At 41.6% G+C, this 15,131-nt stretch overlaps 2 protein-coding genes across 2 annotated transcripts in view; one reads left to right on the top strand and one right to left on the bottom strand.

Annotated features, from left to right (window-relative positions):
• Window positions 1-15,131, bottom strand: part of CENPP (centromere protein P) — an 88,138-nt gene that overhangs the window by 34,515 nt on the left and 38,492 nt on the right. The window lies entirely within an intron of this gene.
• ASPN (asporin) lies at window positions 4,297-13,647 on the top strand. Its single transcript, XM_069865806.1, has 8 exons — window positions 4,297-4,443; window positions 6,220-6,490; window positions 8,366-8,478; window positions 9,411-9,624; window positions 10,008-10,118; window positions 10,642-10,735; window positions 11,498-11,636; window positions 12,448-13,647. The coding sequence occupies exons 2-8, from the start codon at window positions 6,244-6,246 to the stop codon at window positions 12,643-12,645; spliced, it is 1,116 nt and encodes a 371-aa protein (XP_069721907.1). The 5' UTR covers window positions 4,297-4,443; window positions 6,220-6,243; the 3' UTR covers window positions 12,646-13,647.

Genomic DNA, 15,131 nt, shown 5'->3' on the forward strand with positions numbered 1-15,131 from the left:
GGTTTCAGGACCCTCTCACCCAGCAGGTCATCCTTCAGGCCAGCACCTTTCTGGCCCCTTGAAGTGCACAAACGGGACCGAGGGGATGAGCACTGAGGGGGGAACAAGCCAGCAGGGGACTTAAACTGGCATCCCTACACAGACAGACTTGCATTAGTCTGCAGCCTAAGGCAGGACAAAGTCGACTTCCTCTGCCCTAAGGCAACACAATCTATCTGCAAGGGTGACAATGAAGATCTGTCTCTGCAGGTGACTATTTTACCTCTCCAGTCTTTCCAGATCGGCACATTCCTGCGCGCACAAAACACATCAGCCAGACAATCGCAGAGATGCATGCACACACAGACTTGACTTTACAGCTCTTTTTGTACATCTCTTGATGTCGCAGGATATGAAATGCAATATTTGCTGTGTTGCTAATAAACACCAGGACCTGAAGACTCTGACAGCAAAATGAAACTGTGATTTTGTTGCAGTTACTAAGTCAGCTGCCAAAATTATGCAAAAAAAATGTGCGTATTAACAAGTGAAAGTGAATTAATGCTTTACAACAAATGAGTGTTTTACTATATTTACATATAAATACTGAAGAATCAAGATGACGCATAGCTTTTCTATACTCAGCTACCTTAAATGGCGCAGCTCAGCTTGGGAAGAGCCAAAACTTAGCTAAACCCCAACTATGTGACTGCACTGCACATGGGCTGGTTGTGAGCAGGAAAGGAATATGTCATGGTATTAAAATGTGATGGGCGGTCTCCAAGACAGATTTCTGCAGTGGATGTTAGATTCATCGCTTTATGTAAACCACATTTATAAACAGTGCGAGAAAATAAAAAAGTATTCAGTTTGCCTTACAATAACAAACATGGACAAGATTGGCTTAAAAAAGAGATTGCAATGTAAGCACTAGACACATATGGCAGCATATGCTTGCCTGCTCCAACATATAAAGTAATGCAAATATAGACACTTGCAATAAAGAAACCAAGATAGTATTTGATATCACTGATGTGATGACGTATAAAGCACCACTCAATCTTTTTCCATTTCCATATTTCACCATAGCAAAAGGCAGTATTCCCAGCTACCATGCACTGGATGTGCTCCTACTCTTCACCTCAAAAGTTCGTCTCCACTACTCAAAGAAGTTATGTATGTATTTTAAGGCAAGATCGAATTCTAATTTTCAACCAATTCTTTCACTGGTGAAAACAGAAATCACTGAAAAGGTCTGAGCAAACAGTTTGGCTTTATATAACCTTCTAGTTATTTACTTGCAGGGAAAAGACCCTCGGCCTGATTTCTAGGTAAGAGTATCTCTCTTCATTAAGACAAAAACATCATGGATTAAACAATTGTGGCAGACGCATTTTTCTATTGGGCTGTTTGAAACCAAGCCCTCACTATTAAGGACAGAGCAGATGCAGTAAGATAACATGATGCTTTCTTCTAAGAACATCTTCACCCACATCGCCTCAAATCAATTGCTTTGTAACAGTAGGATCTGACACCGCATCGCGAGGCTGCAGCTGCAGCCCAGGGAGAGGAACCCTGACCCAAACACCCGCAGCTTGTGCCTTTGCACTCTCCAGCTTCCATTCACAGCTCCAGAGCTGCCCCACCGTGCTGGCTCAGGTACGGGCTTTGCATCCAAAGTAAACTGGAAACTGCGGTCCTGGAGTAGAATTCTGCAGCAGGAGCTAGTTTTCAGTAAATTGGAAGTGTGCTGCGAGCATATGCCTACCACCAGAATCAACTGAAAAGAGAAAATAATAATTGTTTATCCAAAATGGAGATGTTGCTAAACATGAGGAACGGGGAGAACTGCAGACCTGGGACACTGCTGAGTCAGCACTTCTCTATTGAGAGGAGAAAAGAAAAGAAAGAAACTGGTACATTTGTATCACAACCCCCAGGCCCTGGCTCTCTTCTCTTAGAGAGCCAACACAGTGCTGGAGGTTTTTCTAAGCAGCAATTTAATACTAATTTACCCAAGTAAACGTATCCAAACCGAGCTATTCAAAACACAGGGAGCGCTGGCTTCAGAAGCTGCAGTTTCCAGACGTCGGCAAGAGAATGCCGAGATATGCAATCTGAGATTTCAAAAAAATTTAAGACCATCCTCCAGGCTTTTATGTGGGCATGTGGTTGCTTTTGAAACTGTAATTTCATTCCTTGGGAAAATTGACAGGGAGAATCTTTATCATCATTCATCTCTGCTACTGGAACTGGACCTCGCGCCAAACCAGTGCCGCAGGTAACACAAGTCTTACCTGCTCTGATCCGATAGCTCCAAAGCTTTCATTTTTGGCACAGGATTTTTTTCTTCCTTAACAAGAAAATAACTGATCTGCAACTTGAACCACTGCTTTGCAAGCAGCACCATGTTACACTGATATTAACAAAATCAATAAAACCTCCAGTCTATTTTTCTGTGTGAGATCAGACTCTTAGCTGAGAAAGGACTAATTAAAGACAGAGATGAAGTCCGATGTACATAGAGTGGGACAGATAGTCTGCACGGTAAAGTTAAAGACACAGACTGGTACATCAGCTACAGAACCTGCTTCAGAGAGCTCAGCAAGTCCCACATTTCTGCAGTACCCAGGCAACCCAGGAAAGGCAAACAAAGAACAATCTGACTTCCAAATATTGTGACAGGCATTTCACTACAAACAAGGCAACAGAGCAAATTGCCAAGGACCTTGTTTTAAGCTCATAACTTCGATCCTGTCACACAACTCTGCAAAAATGGTCTATGTTTATGTAAAGATGCCCATTATTTCTCATACACAAGAGAAACAAACTGACTATATCAACTAATAAAATCGGATCTACATTTCACATTCCTGAGCCCCCTCCTAGTCAGCCAGTTGCCTCCTGAAAGCAAGAGGCACGATTTATACCTAAAGACACAACACAGTCCTGAGCTTAGGAAGGGCTGGCAACACGCTGATTGCTATCAGCTCACCCTGCCACTGGCCAAGGCTTTACCCGTTCATTAAAGTCACACTCTATAAAGAATACTGGCAAAGGAACTCATAAATAAGTGTGATTCCATGGCAGGAATGACCTGAAATGGACCTCACTGTACTTCCAACGGCCTGATGTCAGCTATTATTAAACTGCAGGTTTTACAAAGCCTTCCACTAGACGCCCTGAGTTAAGCCAGAAGTTTTGGCCGTGGTACAGGCAGTGATGAAAACCATATGAGTGGTAACAAGTCGTCTTAATATCACTCTTCAGTACTAAGATGGGCTAATCTGAAGCAGCATTTTACTCTGGTATCACCCACGGTGCCAGGAGGATCAAGAAGTTTGGAAGTGAAATTTTTCTTAATATTTACTTCCCATTTCACAGAACTCAGCCTAACTTCCATTTTCTCCGTTTTTTTAATATGAAATAACTGGACAAGAAGATCTCAGGTGGATTATCACGGTGCTTCCGGAAGAACTGTCACCTTGTCAGGTATGGCCAGTTTAAATATTCTATTTAAATATTCTATTCAAACAGCAATAAAGAACTGAGTGACAGGTTGCCAGTCACTGCATGCAGTTAATAATGTCAGGTAATTTAGAGTTAGAAGTACCATTTTTTTTATGGAACATTTGAAATCTACTTTGCAGCTGAAATAATTCTTCATTTACTGCATCTGAGCTGCAAAGTAATAAAGAAAAGCTCCAGTGAATTATTTAACTCTTAAAGAAAGGCTTGTCAGAAAGAGTTCACAACTGCCTATAACAGTGTTTTCCTTGGGTACTAGTCTGTGAAAATCCATCCTGCATTACAGCAGTTCTTACTGGGACAACTCACTGTTAGCTTTCTCTAAGCTGGTATTCAGAGGGATTTTAAAGTGGATCTCAGCAAAGTCATTACAAACGACACCTGAGAGAGTGAACTGTGGACAAGCTCATCAGTCATACTCGGTAACACACAAGCCAAGCAGTCGTTTTTTTCCCTATAATGTAAAAATTCTGTGAACAGAAATTGTTTAGTAAACATGCTCTTGTTGTTCTGCCATACAACTCCAATATTGGGGTATTTCTCGAGGCAGAATCATTTCTTCAGTAATCTTATTGACCAAGAAGTTTCCTCCTGCGTTTCTTCAGCAATTTCAGTAAATCAGTTGAGCAGGCAAAGAGTTAAGCATGCTCCTTTTATTTCAGGAATGGGACACTGACTAATAGAACCACAACTATTTTTAAATACAGATTTCAAAACAGCGATGGTCTTGCCTTTCTTTGGATAAAATCTGTGCACAGGGCTATGCTCTGTGTTATAAATGAGCACGGAGAGTTTGTCTTTGCTTCTGTACAGACCATGGCTGGGTCATTTGATCCTTCTCTTTCCAGAAACAACGCCACAGGGAAGTTGATTGTGTGCACAGGTAACAGAAGTGATTTCTAAATGTAATGTAGAGTCTTTTTAAGTCTTAAAACTGTAACTATTAACTCCTTTGGTGTCATAACTGGTGAGACAACAAAGCTCACATGCTGCGGGGCTGGTGGCAGCTGCCAAAGAAGCCAGACTCATCCTCTCCTCTCTTTTTAAGCACACTGTCAGTGCTAAAAACATAACTCCTGTCCTCACAGAAAGGGTTTTTCTTCCTGCAATTCATGTTTAGAACTTTCATGTCCTAGAACCACCACACATTTACCAGGGGATTTCTCACAATCTTTAAAAGGTTTTAACACTACTGACATGCCATGAAACCACCTGCAGTTAATTAATTACAAGTATTATCCTAGCCTAATACCATAAGAAATTCCTATCTTCCACGTGCTGTTTGGCAATATGAGTTTTGGTGAAGATCACCATGATAGCGAGGATAAGTATGTCCCGAGCAATTAGTACAGTGATTTTAGAGTCATTACACACTTCAGGAAAGAAGTCAGACTTCTAGCATGTCTGCCTGCAGAGCGACCTCGGCACGTCCCTCTGGGGTGCGCAGTGCTCCAGCGAGAAGGTGCTATTTGGAAGCTTTCTGTGCTGCAGGAAAAGCAGGACCGCACCGAAGACTGTGTAATGAAGAAGTCTGTGAGCCCTCCTTGACCTTGACACATTCTTTCTCAAACTCCTCTTTAATGCTCTGGTCTGCAAACACGTGCAGGGACAAGGCCAGGCTCTGTCCATGCCACATGCATCAGCTCAGGGAGTTATTCGACAGAGCACCTGATCCTGGCTCAGCGCTGGCCCTCGTCAGGAGCGGCTGTCCCACTTCTGCTCCTTCCCTCTCTCTGCTTGACACGCTCTTCCCCTAAGCCAGGCTGTTCCACCCATTCTTTTCTGCTGGCTCCAACGTTCAGGCTGATTCAGCTTGTTCACCAGGGAAGAATGTGTTGGGTTTTCTCTCTTGCTCACATTGGTTTTGTGCTGGTTTAGTAAGTTCAATCAGCTCGGTGAACGACCTGAGTGGAAGAGCTGCTGTGAGAAAAGGGGAAGGATGTGCTGGGGAGCAGAACCAGCAGGGAACCTTTGGCACAGCGACATTCAAGAACTCCTCCTTCCCAGACAATGAACTATTTCATAAAATTCCCATGATAAAATAATCAAAGTATTTTCAGAAGGCTCACTGGGATCTTTGATTTTAGGCTTTAATTTTCTTTTAATTCTCTTACTCTTGAAATTTAAGCAAGCAAATTGGATTTAATCTTAATTTCCTAGAAAATATGGGGGCAACTTAAGGAAGTAAACAGGAATTGCTCCTTCCTCATCCAAGTTGCCATCTGCGTCTTTGCTTAACTAACTAACATGTGGCTTAACTAACTAACATGTGGCTTACCTGATTCAGTATTTCCCAGCTTCCTAGGTACAAGCAATGCATGTATGTCCGTGCATCCCATTAAAAACGTTTTTTCAACAAGAATGAATAAAATAAATGCTATTCCAAATTCTGGAAAAAAATACTACAAAAATTACTCTTCAAAGCTTGAAGCAAATGACGATGCTATTTTTAAAACTCTTATATGACATTAATGTCTAATGAATCTAACTTAAATATAATTTTAATACTATTACTGTAATGCATAACTTGGTAATAATTTATATTTTAAGGATTAGTTTTTATATTCTTGATATGCTGATTAAACCTTAATATTTGTAACAGACCATTTTTCAGGACCAGCAGCTGCAGCAAGGAGTGATGCAGTAGTTCAATACCTCTACTTGCTGTTGCACGTGCACTGATTCTTGTGCTGGCTCACTTTCCTCTTCCAGTCTGGCCATCCTGGCTAAGAAGACATGAAAGAATACACGCTCCTCCTCTTCTTGGCTCTGTGCTCTGCCAAACCTCTCATCGGTCCTTCCTATTTTACACTGAAGAATATGATGCTCCAAGATATGGAAGATGATGACGATGACGACGACGATGACTATTCTCTATTTCCAACAATGGAACCCATCATGCCACTGATTCCTTTTGATCTGTTCCCAGTTTGCCCCTTCGGATGCCAGTGCTACATGAGAGTCGTCCACTGCTCTGACCTAGGTAAGAATGCATGTGTGTGTCTGTTCTGCACTGGGCTCTCCTTTGCAGCATTTGCCTCTGAAAAGATGAGTCCTACAGCCCCTGAAATTGCGGATTCACATACTGCTGTATCAGTCATTGCCAAAAGGAGCTCCCGTGGCTTCAGTTCATCTTGCAAACCTTATCTTATTTGTCTCCAGCAACTCACTTGTGTCTGGGATTTTTTGCAACATAAATGCTTTCCCAGTTTCTGTGCATCACTTTAGCAAATTAATGAACTGCCACAGCCCCCTTCCCTGAGCAATGGCTTCCACTGGGAAGAGCACAGAAAGGAAATGTGTTTAGCAGATATAGCAAATAACTGTAAAATATTTAACTCGAAACTTACTGGGGTTAATAAGGACATGTAATCTGCACAGCTTTTTGTCCACTGAGAGAACAACCCAGAACGTGAACATGCTTGTAATCACATTTCAGATGACACTTTCTCCTGTTTCACTAGCTTCCGTGAAGTTCTATCCAAACAGAGAAGCACAAAGTTTGCTGTATGCTCTGTCTGCACAAGACAAGCCATCAGTCCCCTCTCCCAGAAAGACTATGGCTGCAGAGGCACTTCATTCACGGCTACAAAGCAACAGCGCAAACAAGAAGAAAACCTAACAAAGGGAGAAGAGCCCACAAATAAACCTCAAGAAAGCTTAACACCAGGGCAATAAATGGGATACAAACTATTTGGTCAGCTTAACTTCCATTAAAGTGTGCATCACCAGTAACATCTTAACCAAGGGCAAATCTGCTCCTGTCACAGTTGCAGATGAACTAGTCCGCAGATATGAATTAATTATTAATGGTCCCAGTTTGAACTGGTGCTCGTTGATGTCTTCCTATCACTCAAGGTAGCCAAAGGACTATGATCCTGCCACTACCACTGTGACAGTGAAATTTATTCCCATCACGGCTCTGCCACCAGCTAGACTCCTCATGTCTTAGAAACATTGAGTCCATACATGAACTGCTGGAGTTTCTGAAACGTGCCGTTATTAAGGAATCAAAAGAAATCTTTGTGGACAGCAATAGGCTGTGGTTATCGCATCTGGTGCACAAATGGCAAGCCCCATTAGTTAAGATCATACATGGAAAAAGCCCTACTAATACACTGCATCTTTAAATAACTGAAACCTACTAATTATGGAATAATCCTTACTAATCTGGACCAGATTTTAGCATTTGATGCACCAGCATCTCTGCTGAAAAGAAAGTTACTGTCCCTTGCCAGCCTCCTCTGCCCATGCAGGATCTTGGCAGGAACCACAGTAGTTTTGTAGCTGAACAATCAGCTGGACTGGGAAATTTACACAACTGGTAACTGAGTCCTGGCAGCAGGAAGTCCAACTTTTGACCACATTCACAACAAACACATTTCTCAGCCCCGGTGCTGAGTGGACACGGTGCTGGGACAGCGGGTAGGGCAGCGCAGGGGTGGGACACAGCTCCCCAGCCACTGCGACAGCCCTGTCCCTCAGCACAGAGCAGCAGCCCAGCTCCTCCGAGGGCTGCTTTCTCCAGGGACTTCAGCAGTTTCCCTCTAGAACAAGCCGTGCTCTGAGCCTGCGGATTCCCTAAACACAGAGAATCTGCTGTGAGCTCCCATGAAGCTCGCCACGGTCAGGGGTGGCAGCAGCTCCTCCTGAAACTTCCCACACGTCTGTCATACCGTCATACCCCACCCTTAGTTCCTCTCATTATTGGCTATTCCCTTCTCCTTTGCTTTACGGCTGTTCGCATTTTCTTTCCAGTCACGACCACCACACTCTCACTGTGCTTTGCCATCCAGCCGTTGGTTTCTCTGGACCTGTACACAGGCACGTGACGTTTCTGTTTCACACACTTCAACAGGTTTGACATCCATACCTCGCAACATCCCACCAGACACTCGCATGATTGACCTTCAAAACAACAAAATCAAAGAGGTGAAGGAAAACGATCTCCAAGGACTCGCATCACTCTATGTAAGCTTGCCGTTTGCCAAGTTTGAAATCTTATTTAGAATCTGAAATATTTTGATCATTTTAAAATACGAATGTTTTCCTTCTCTAATGGTGTCCACAAAATGACAGGCCAATGCCTGCATCCTCGACTGCTCCCACAGAGCAAGCAGCAAGTTCCCCCTGAGCTGTAAGAACTAAGCTGCTCTCTGCAGCATCCACAACACGTACCGTGTGCATCTCACCAAGAACCACAAGATTTACGCTGCCCTTAGCACACGCAGAAACACTCCCTGCACTGCAGAGGTTGTTACACAAGTGTCCCTTTTTTATCTGCTTAGTGGTAGAACAGCAGAAAGAACTGAATCTCATGGGAGAACTGGAAGGATATTTTCCGAGGGTATTTTCAGAAGCACACAGCATCCAACTGACACACAGGCCTAAGCTCACGTTCCAGAGCCAGCTGACTGGGATGCACTCAGACCAGCACCGAGTCAGCAGGTGCTTTGCTGCTGTTTTTAATGTGCTCCTGTCTGCACGTACAGTCAGACTCGCCCTGGCAACTGATGCATCTAGATACTTACAGCACACAGTAACCCCTTTTTGTTAGGAAAGAAAATGAGAGTCTCAGAGGTCTGGAGAGGTAGATTCAATCTGCTTTGGAATATGTATTTCCATACGACGCCACTTCAGATCCAGTAACAACCAATACTGATAATCATCAGATTTTTTAAGACTGAGAAACCTGTTCCAGAAGTTAGAGCAAAGTAACAACATTATAAAGACAGGAGCTGCATATTAAAACTATGTAAACAAAACTTGGTGTGAAGGAAAGATGAAATATTTTAAATACTGAATTGTTAAGTTATATATTAAAATTCATCACTTAAAATTCACAACAACAACATTCCTGCATAGAGATGTTTCCTTTGTATTGCTTTTCCCATATTTCATAGGCACTGGCTTTGAACAACAATAAAATATCCAAGATCCACCCAAAAGCCTTTCAGCCAACAAAGAAGCTGCGACGGCTCTATTTGTCCCATAACCAGCTCACAGAGATTCCAACAAACCTACCAAAGACTTTAGCAGAGCTCAGAATTCATGCCAATAAGGTTAACAAGATCCACAAGGACGCATTTAAAGGGATGAATTCTCTCCATGTTTTAGGTAAGTCCAACTAAGTAGAAGAGAAAGTGCCTTTATCAAATCTGTAACATTCTACGTATCATCTTCATTCAAACCTTTCCTCAGAGTGAAATTACCTCTTACAAAGAGATCCATGCTCTGGAAACTACTGTTCACAATGTAATTCCTAGGTGAAGTTGCTACCTAGGTAAAGTTTCTGGTAGCCCTGCAAGCGAAGTTAGACAGCCTTTACTCACTGAAAGCTGTGACTGCCACCCTCAGATCAGTTGATCAAAGTTAATGTCAATTAACGCATAGAACATCAGAATTCATACATAAAATGAAATCATCTGTTTATAACTTGGTCTAGCATACACGAAATTCCTACCTCATAAATACTACTTTTTTTTCCTCCCCTTGGACAGAAATGAGCGCAAATCCTCTTAGCAACGAAGGAATAGAGCCAGGGGCTTTTGAAGGAGTAAATATCTATCACATAAGAATTGCAGAAGCTAAATTAACTTCAATTCCTAAAGGTAGGCTTCATTTCACCTTTTCTATTTTTCTGAACATGAGACCAGCAAGCAGGAATCCAAATTGGGACTGTCTTTGACTGCCCTCACTGGAAGGCTATTACATAAATGGCTCTCCACCTCCCGGTCCTTTCACGGACAACGCTGGCTTGGGACTGCCGAGCACCACACGAGAAACCATCCTGTGTCACGGCACGGGAAGGAGCCTAAGAAATACCTCACTGCTCAAAGAACGCTACAAGCTTTCCTCCCACATCTCGCAGCAGGAGCTGTAAGAGCACAACTGTTGTTAACATTAGAATATGCACTTTTTTAAAAACTATTTTAAACCAAATTATCTTGATGATTTTTTTAAAAATTAACATACATGTGGCTAACACCTGTTTCTTTGCTGCAGCAGCTGCCCCAAGACCCTTCACCCAATACTAAACACAAAGGGAAGATGCTGCTTGGAACACAATAAACATTCCAAGAAAAATAAGTTGGCTTTTTTTAACTCTCACACTGTGCGTTTGTTTTTCCTCAGATTTACCCTCCAGTCTACTGGAACTTCATTTAGATGACAACAAGATCACAGCCATCGAGCTTGAAGACTTTAACCGCTATAAAGATCTTCAAAGGTAAAACTCGCACACAGAATGCTTTAATTTGGTAAAAGGTTAGAGCTGGCAGGATCTCGTGTCTGACACCTCTCTTGTTAATGATGAAAAGGGAATTAAAATTTGGAGTGTTTTTGTAAGAACTGCTTCAGTTTCTGAAGGAATCAAGAAAGAAAGGGGAAAAAGACAGTCCAGGATGCATGTGAACAGTGATTCCAAGCTGACTGGTGCCTCCACCTTGTGCATCATCAGCTGAGCAATGCTGGCTGAAGTCGTAGAGCAAAATAATCAAATTAAGGCCTAAAGTCAGGGAAGTGTGGTAGTGGGAAAGTCTTGCTTACTTTTAAAAGATAAAGGTTTTGACTAAACTCCATGCAGAACCGTTTCTTTACCAGTCTTGCTCTTATCTGGCTATTTATTAGAACACCACTCCATTGCTGAGTCAGCTTTGCAGTGATGCTGCTTGACAAAAGGGTTTGATTTATTTACAAGCAGATTGGTTGAAGTTTATAATTTTAACTCTGGCCAATACAAGTCGAAAAAATGCATGCAAAACTGGGCAGCCTCCCACACTGGGGCAGCTGCTGTCCTCCAGAGGAGGCTGAAGTGAGAGAAGGCGTTTCTCGCACCAGTGGTGGGCTTTCTCCTGCCAGAGGTAAGGTACCTTCACCTTTCCCCTGACAGGTACTCCTGCAGACTTCAATCTTTAAAAAAAGTATGCTCATCAATGCTGCTGGTGATCTCAATGAGCCCTTAAGTCAATGTTCTTTGCACCCTTTCTAGGCTAGGCCTTGGGAATAACAAAATCAAAGACGTGGAAAATGGAAGTTTGGCCAACATCCCAAGTATACGCGAAATCCATCTGGAAAAAAATAAGCTCAAGAAAGTTCCTCCTGGATTACCCGAACTGAAATACCTGCAGGTGATACACTAAACATACTAGAAAGCGCTGGTAGTTACGAGTTGTTTGACTTTTATACTGCCACACTGATTAGGACATAATAAAAAAGTATAATTAACTATCACATGAGATGCTATTTGCTAAAGGCTTTTACTTCTGAATTTCATTTTTTTCCATTTCTTGTTTTACTTCCAATTAGAGGTAAAATCTTTGAAATATACACACACTATGTATATAAACATATTCAAAAACTGCATACAAGTCCTCAAATATCAAGTTACAACATACTGTAAAATTAGATACACGAACAAAAGAATTCTTTTGTCAAAGTACATTATTCTACTTAACAAATTCTGAAGTCTATCACCAAGCCCTTCTTTTTAACTAATTCAAAGCTACAACAGCATTAGACTGATCCATTCCTATAACCACACTGACAAGTCTCTCCTAACATCAACTTTTCTAGAGACCACTTTTTAAAATTTATTACATCACACAATATTTGCATTATGGGATTATGCATTTGCATAATCCTACCCTGTTATAATTCTTACTATAAGAGAATGTGAACTGGCACGTTATGAGAATGCTCCATAAGAACAAAATCCAGTTATTCTGACCACACACTGACACAATACCCTATTCACTTTTTTTGTGGGAGAGACTGAGGCAGGAGGGAGACATTTTTTAAGATTTAACACTAATTTTTCATTCATGTTACTGTTAATGTCCGCATCCAACAGCAAACCCCTCTTATCCATGTGCCAACAAATGCTTAGATTAGTCCTGTGTCCATGCTAATGAATATATTTTGCTGTTCCGTTTGCTGCAGGTAGTCTTCCTTCACTCTAACCACATCGCAAAGCTGGGCGTGAATGACTTCTGCCCGATGGGACGAAGAAAGAAGAAAGCGTTATACAGCGGCATAAGCCTCTTCAATAATCCCGTGAAGTACTGGGAGGTCCAGCCTTTGACGTTCCGCTGCATTTTAGCCAGAAACAGCGTGCAGCTTGGGAACTTCCTCAAGTGACACCGAAGCTGGTCATTTCAAAATGCAACTTGCCCAAATCAGTTCTACGATACTTGAAATTTGCAGAAAAATGCTAGTTTTACACTATTTAACCAGTTTACAAAGTATTTACTATTACTGAGAAAATTAGAAACAGTATGTTAGCAGGATCCATTGTGTTACTGACAATGTTCAACTCCATTTGAATAATTCAAACAAAAGCCTTTGTGTCTTACTAAAGGACTCTTGGAAGTGGAACTGGAAACTGTATCTGATGTTTCCTATTACAGATGTTAAATTCTTTACTTAAATCACATAGCCTTGACATAGTCTTTCTTTCAAATGAATTCCAAAACTTGAGCGAAGGTGGCTTTTTTTCCGCAGTAAGGCCCTTTTCCTCTGCCAAAAAGCGTTATAAGAGAAGTTGCCAAAACAATTCTCAGACGTGAAGAACTTCTGGTGCCATTTTTGATAACCAGTACAAATAACAGCATTGTGAGGGCTTTTATCTCTAAACTACAACACACTTTTGTAACCCATTTGTGAGATAAAGGCAGGTTTCATACCAAGAATTAATATGCAAAATATCATACAAAGCTTTCGGTATTTCTTCTCACAACCATAAGAGGGAAATGTCTTCGACGTTTGCTATTAATGTAATTTGATACACTCTGAACATTAAGAAGTAGGATACAAGGTTTATCATATGCTTCAAGCTTAATAGGAAAGATTAATAAACTCCCTTTAGGCCAGCACAAACATTTTCTTTTATCTATAACAACTGTAATCATGTCTTTCATTTAACTTTTTTCCTCTTTTGTTTTTTGACATCACACGGGTTAAGAATCCCTCATTAACGCAAGTTCCTTAAAAATGCTGAATGCAAGCACATAGCTGGAACTCAGCTGCCCTGACTTCTCACACGGGTCAGCACACAGAACTCTCAATACTGACAGTACTGTATAAAATGGATATTTTATATATCTATTTAGTGTATATTTGCTACTGGGATTCAAAATAAATTAAATAAACTTCAAGAATGCTTGCATTTGTATACTTGACTACATGACAGACCATGTCAAAACATTCAGACGTTACAAGCAAACACCTGACTCTTCTCTAGTTAGTTTCTCTCTCTTCCCAAACCTACAGACCTTGCGTAGCATTCATCACTGCTGTGCTTTACAAAATAAAAACTCCATGCTTTAATTGAAGCAGCTATGGGAAATAATGCAGACAGGTAGTAGCAGAAAATGCCACATAAAAATCAAGCAATTCCCAATCTCCCAGCCTTTCCGAAACCTCCCTAAGTACGATGAGCAATAAGCATCAAGTCTACCATCTTTTTTTTCCCTCACCTGCTCGGTCTCTTTGTATTTAATAGTTTGTCAGCACCACTGTGTTGTTGAGACCCAACATCACATGGGACAGAAGGGAGAGCGAGCAGAGGAGGCTTTTACTGAAGAACAGGTTTTGCAAACAGGAATTTTATAAAACTTTTGGAGACAGAAAATAACCAAACCAAAAACCTAAACAAAACACAACCCCCAAACAAATCTGCAGAGTGTTGAGCACTTTTCTGTTCCTGGCTCCTGCAGATGTTTCTAAGGAGTGCACTTCCTAGCAAACAGCACGGGAAGATACTGCCTCCACTCTCACACTTGATAATCTCTAAAAGATTTTATCAACAGCCTAGCTTGTTGTCATCTTCAAGTCGAATTTATCTGGCTTTGAAGTTTAACACGCTTCTGCCTGTGGCTCAGGCTGCATTGGCAGCTTGCATTAAAGGGGGGATATCAAAGGGTTCACTCTAACCCTCTCCTGACAGAGTCAGTGTTAGAGGAAAGACAGTCACTTCCTACATCACGTCACAAATTCACGGGATGTATGACACCCAAGGAAAAAAAAAACGTGTCCAATGCTCCTCCACTATTTTCAGACATTCTTCAGCCAACATTTGTGGGCAGTAACAACCAATAACATACACACCTTGTATCTTTGCTTGCTTTAACAGGAGCCTGAGCGGGTACCACGACATACAGACATTACAATATGAAATTAGCCTTACGGTTCCAGCAACAATTTCTGCATCCTGACAGCAGCGGCATTAACAGAGTAACAGCTGACCACTGGTGACACACCGGTGTCGAACAGTCTTGCCACAGAACAAGGCAGTTCACTATCAGCAGACGGGGACAAAAACCATCAAGAAATCAACTCCACCTTTACATTCCCCACAGATGTTATGGAAAAAGGAAAGAGGGAGACAGAGATTTGATATAAACCCTGTAAAGAGCCATCTCTTACTGCTTATTCCTTGTACGACTAACTACATTTCTGTAAGAGAAAAATTAATACTTATTCCACCTAAGCTTTCCAAACTGTAATGGGCTTCTCTCCTGAAAATCTGCCGGTCCTACAAGATGCCAATAACCAATTCCACCAGAGGATGGCAGCCTATTGTTACCAATGAAGGAAAAGTAATTCTGAAGAATAAATAACAAATC

This window comes from Phaenicophaeus curvirostris, chromosome 11 (assembly GCF_032191515.1).
Source record: "Phaenicophaeus curvirostris isolate KB17595 chromosome 11, BPBGC_Pcur_1.0, whole genome shotgun sequence".
Taxonomy (NCBI): Eukaryota; Metazoa; Chordata; class Aves; order Cuculiformes; family Cuculidae; genus Phaenicophaeus; species Phaenicophaeus curvirostris.

Excerpts from the sequence above, each read along its gene's own strand:
- ASPN (XM_069865806.1), top strand. The coding sequence starts at position 6,244 with ATGAAAGAATACACGCTCCTCCTCTTCTTGGCTCTGTGCTCTGCCAAA. Across the intron at positions 6,491-8,365 it reads CGTCCACTGCTCTGACCTAG|GTTTGACATCCATACCTCGC; the intron begins GTAAGAATGCAT and ends ACACTTCAACAG. Across the intron at positions 11,637-12,447 it reads CCGAACTGAAATACCTGCAG|GTAGTCTTCCTTCACTCTAA; the intron begins GTGATACACTAA and ends CGTTTGCTGCAG.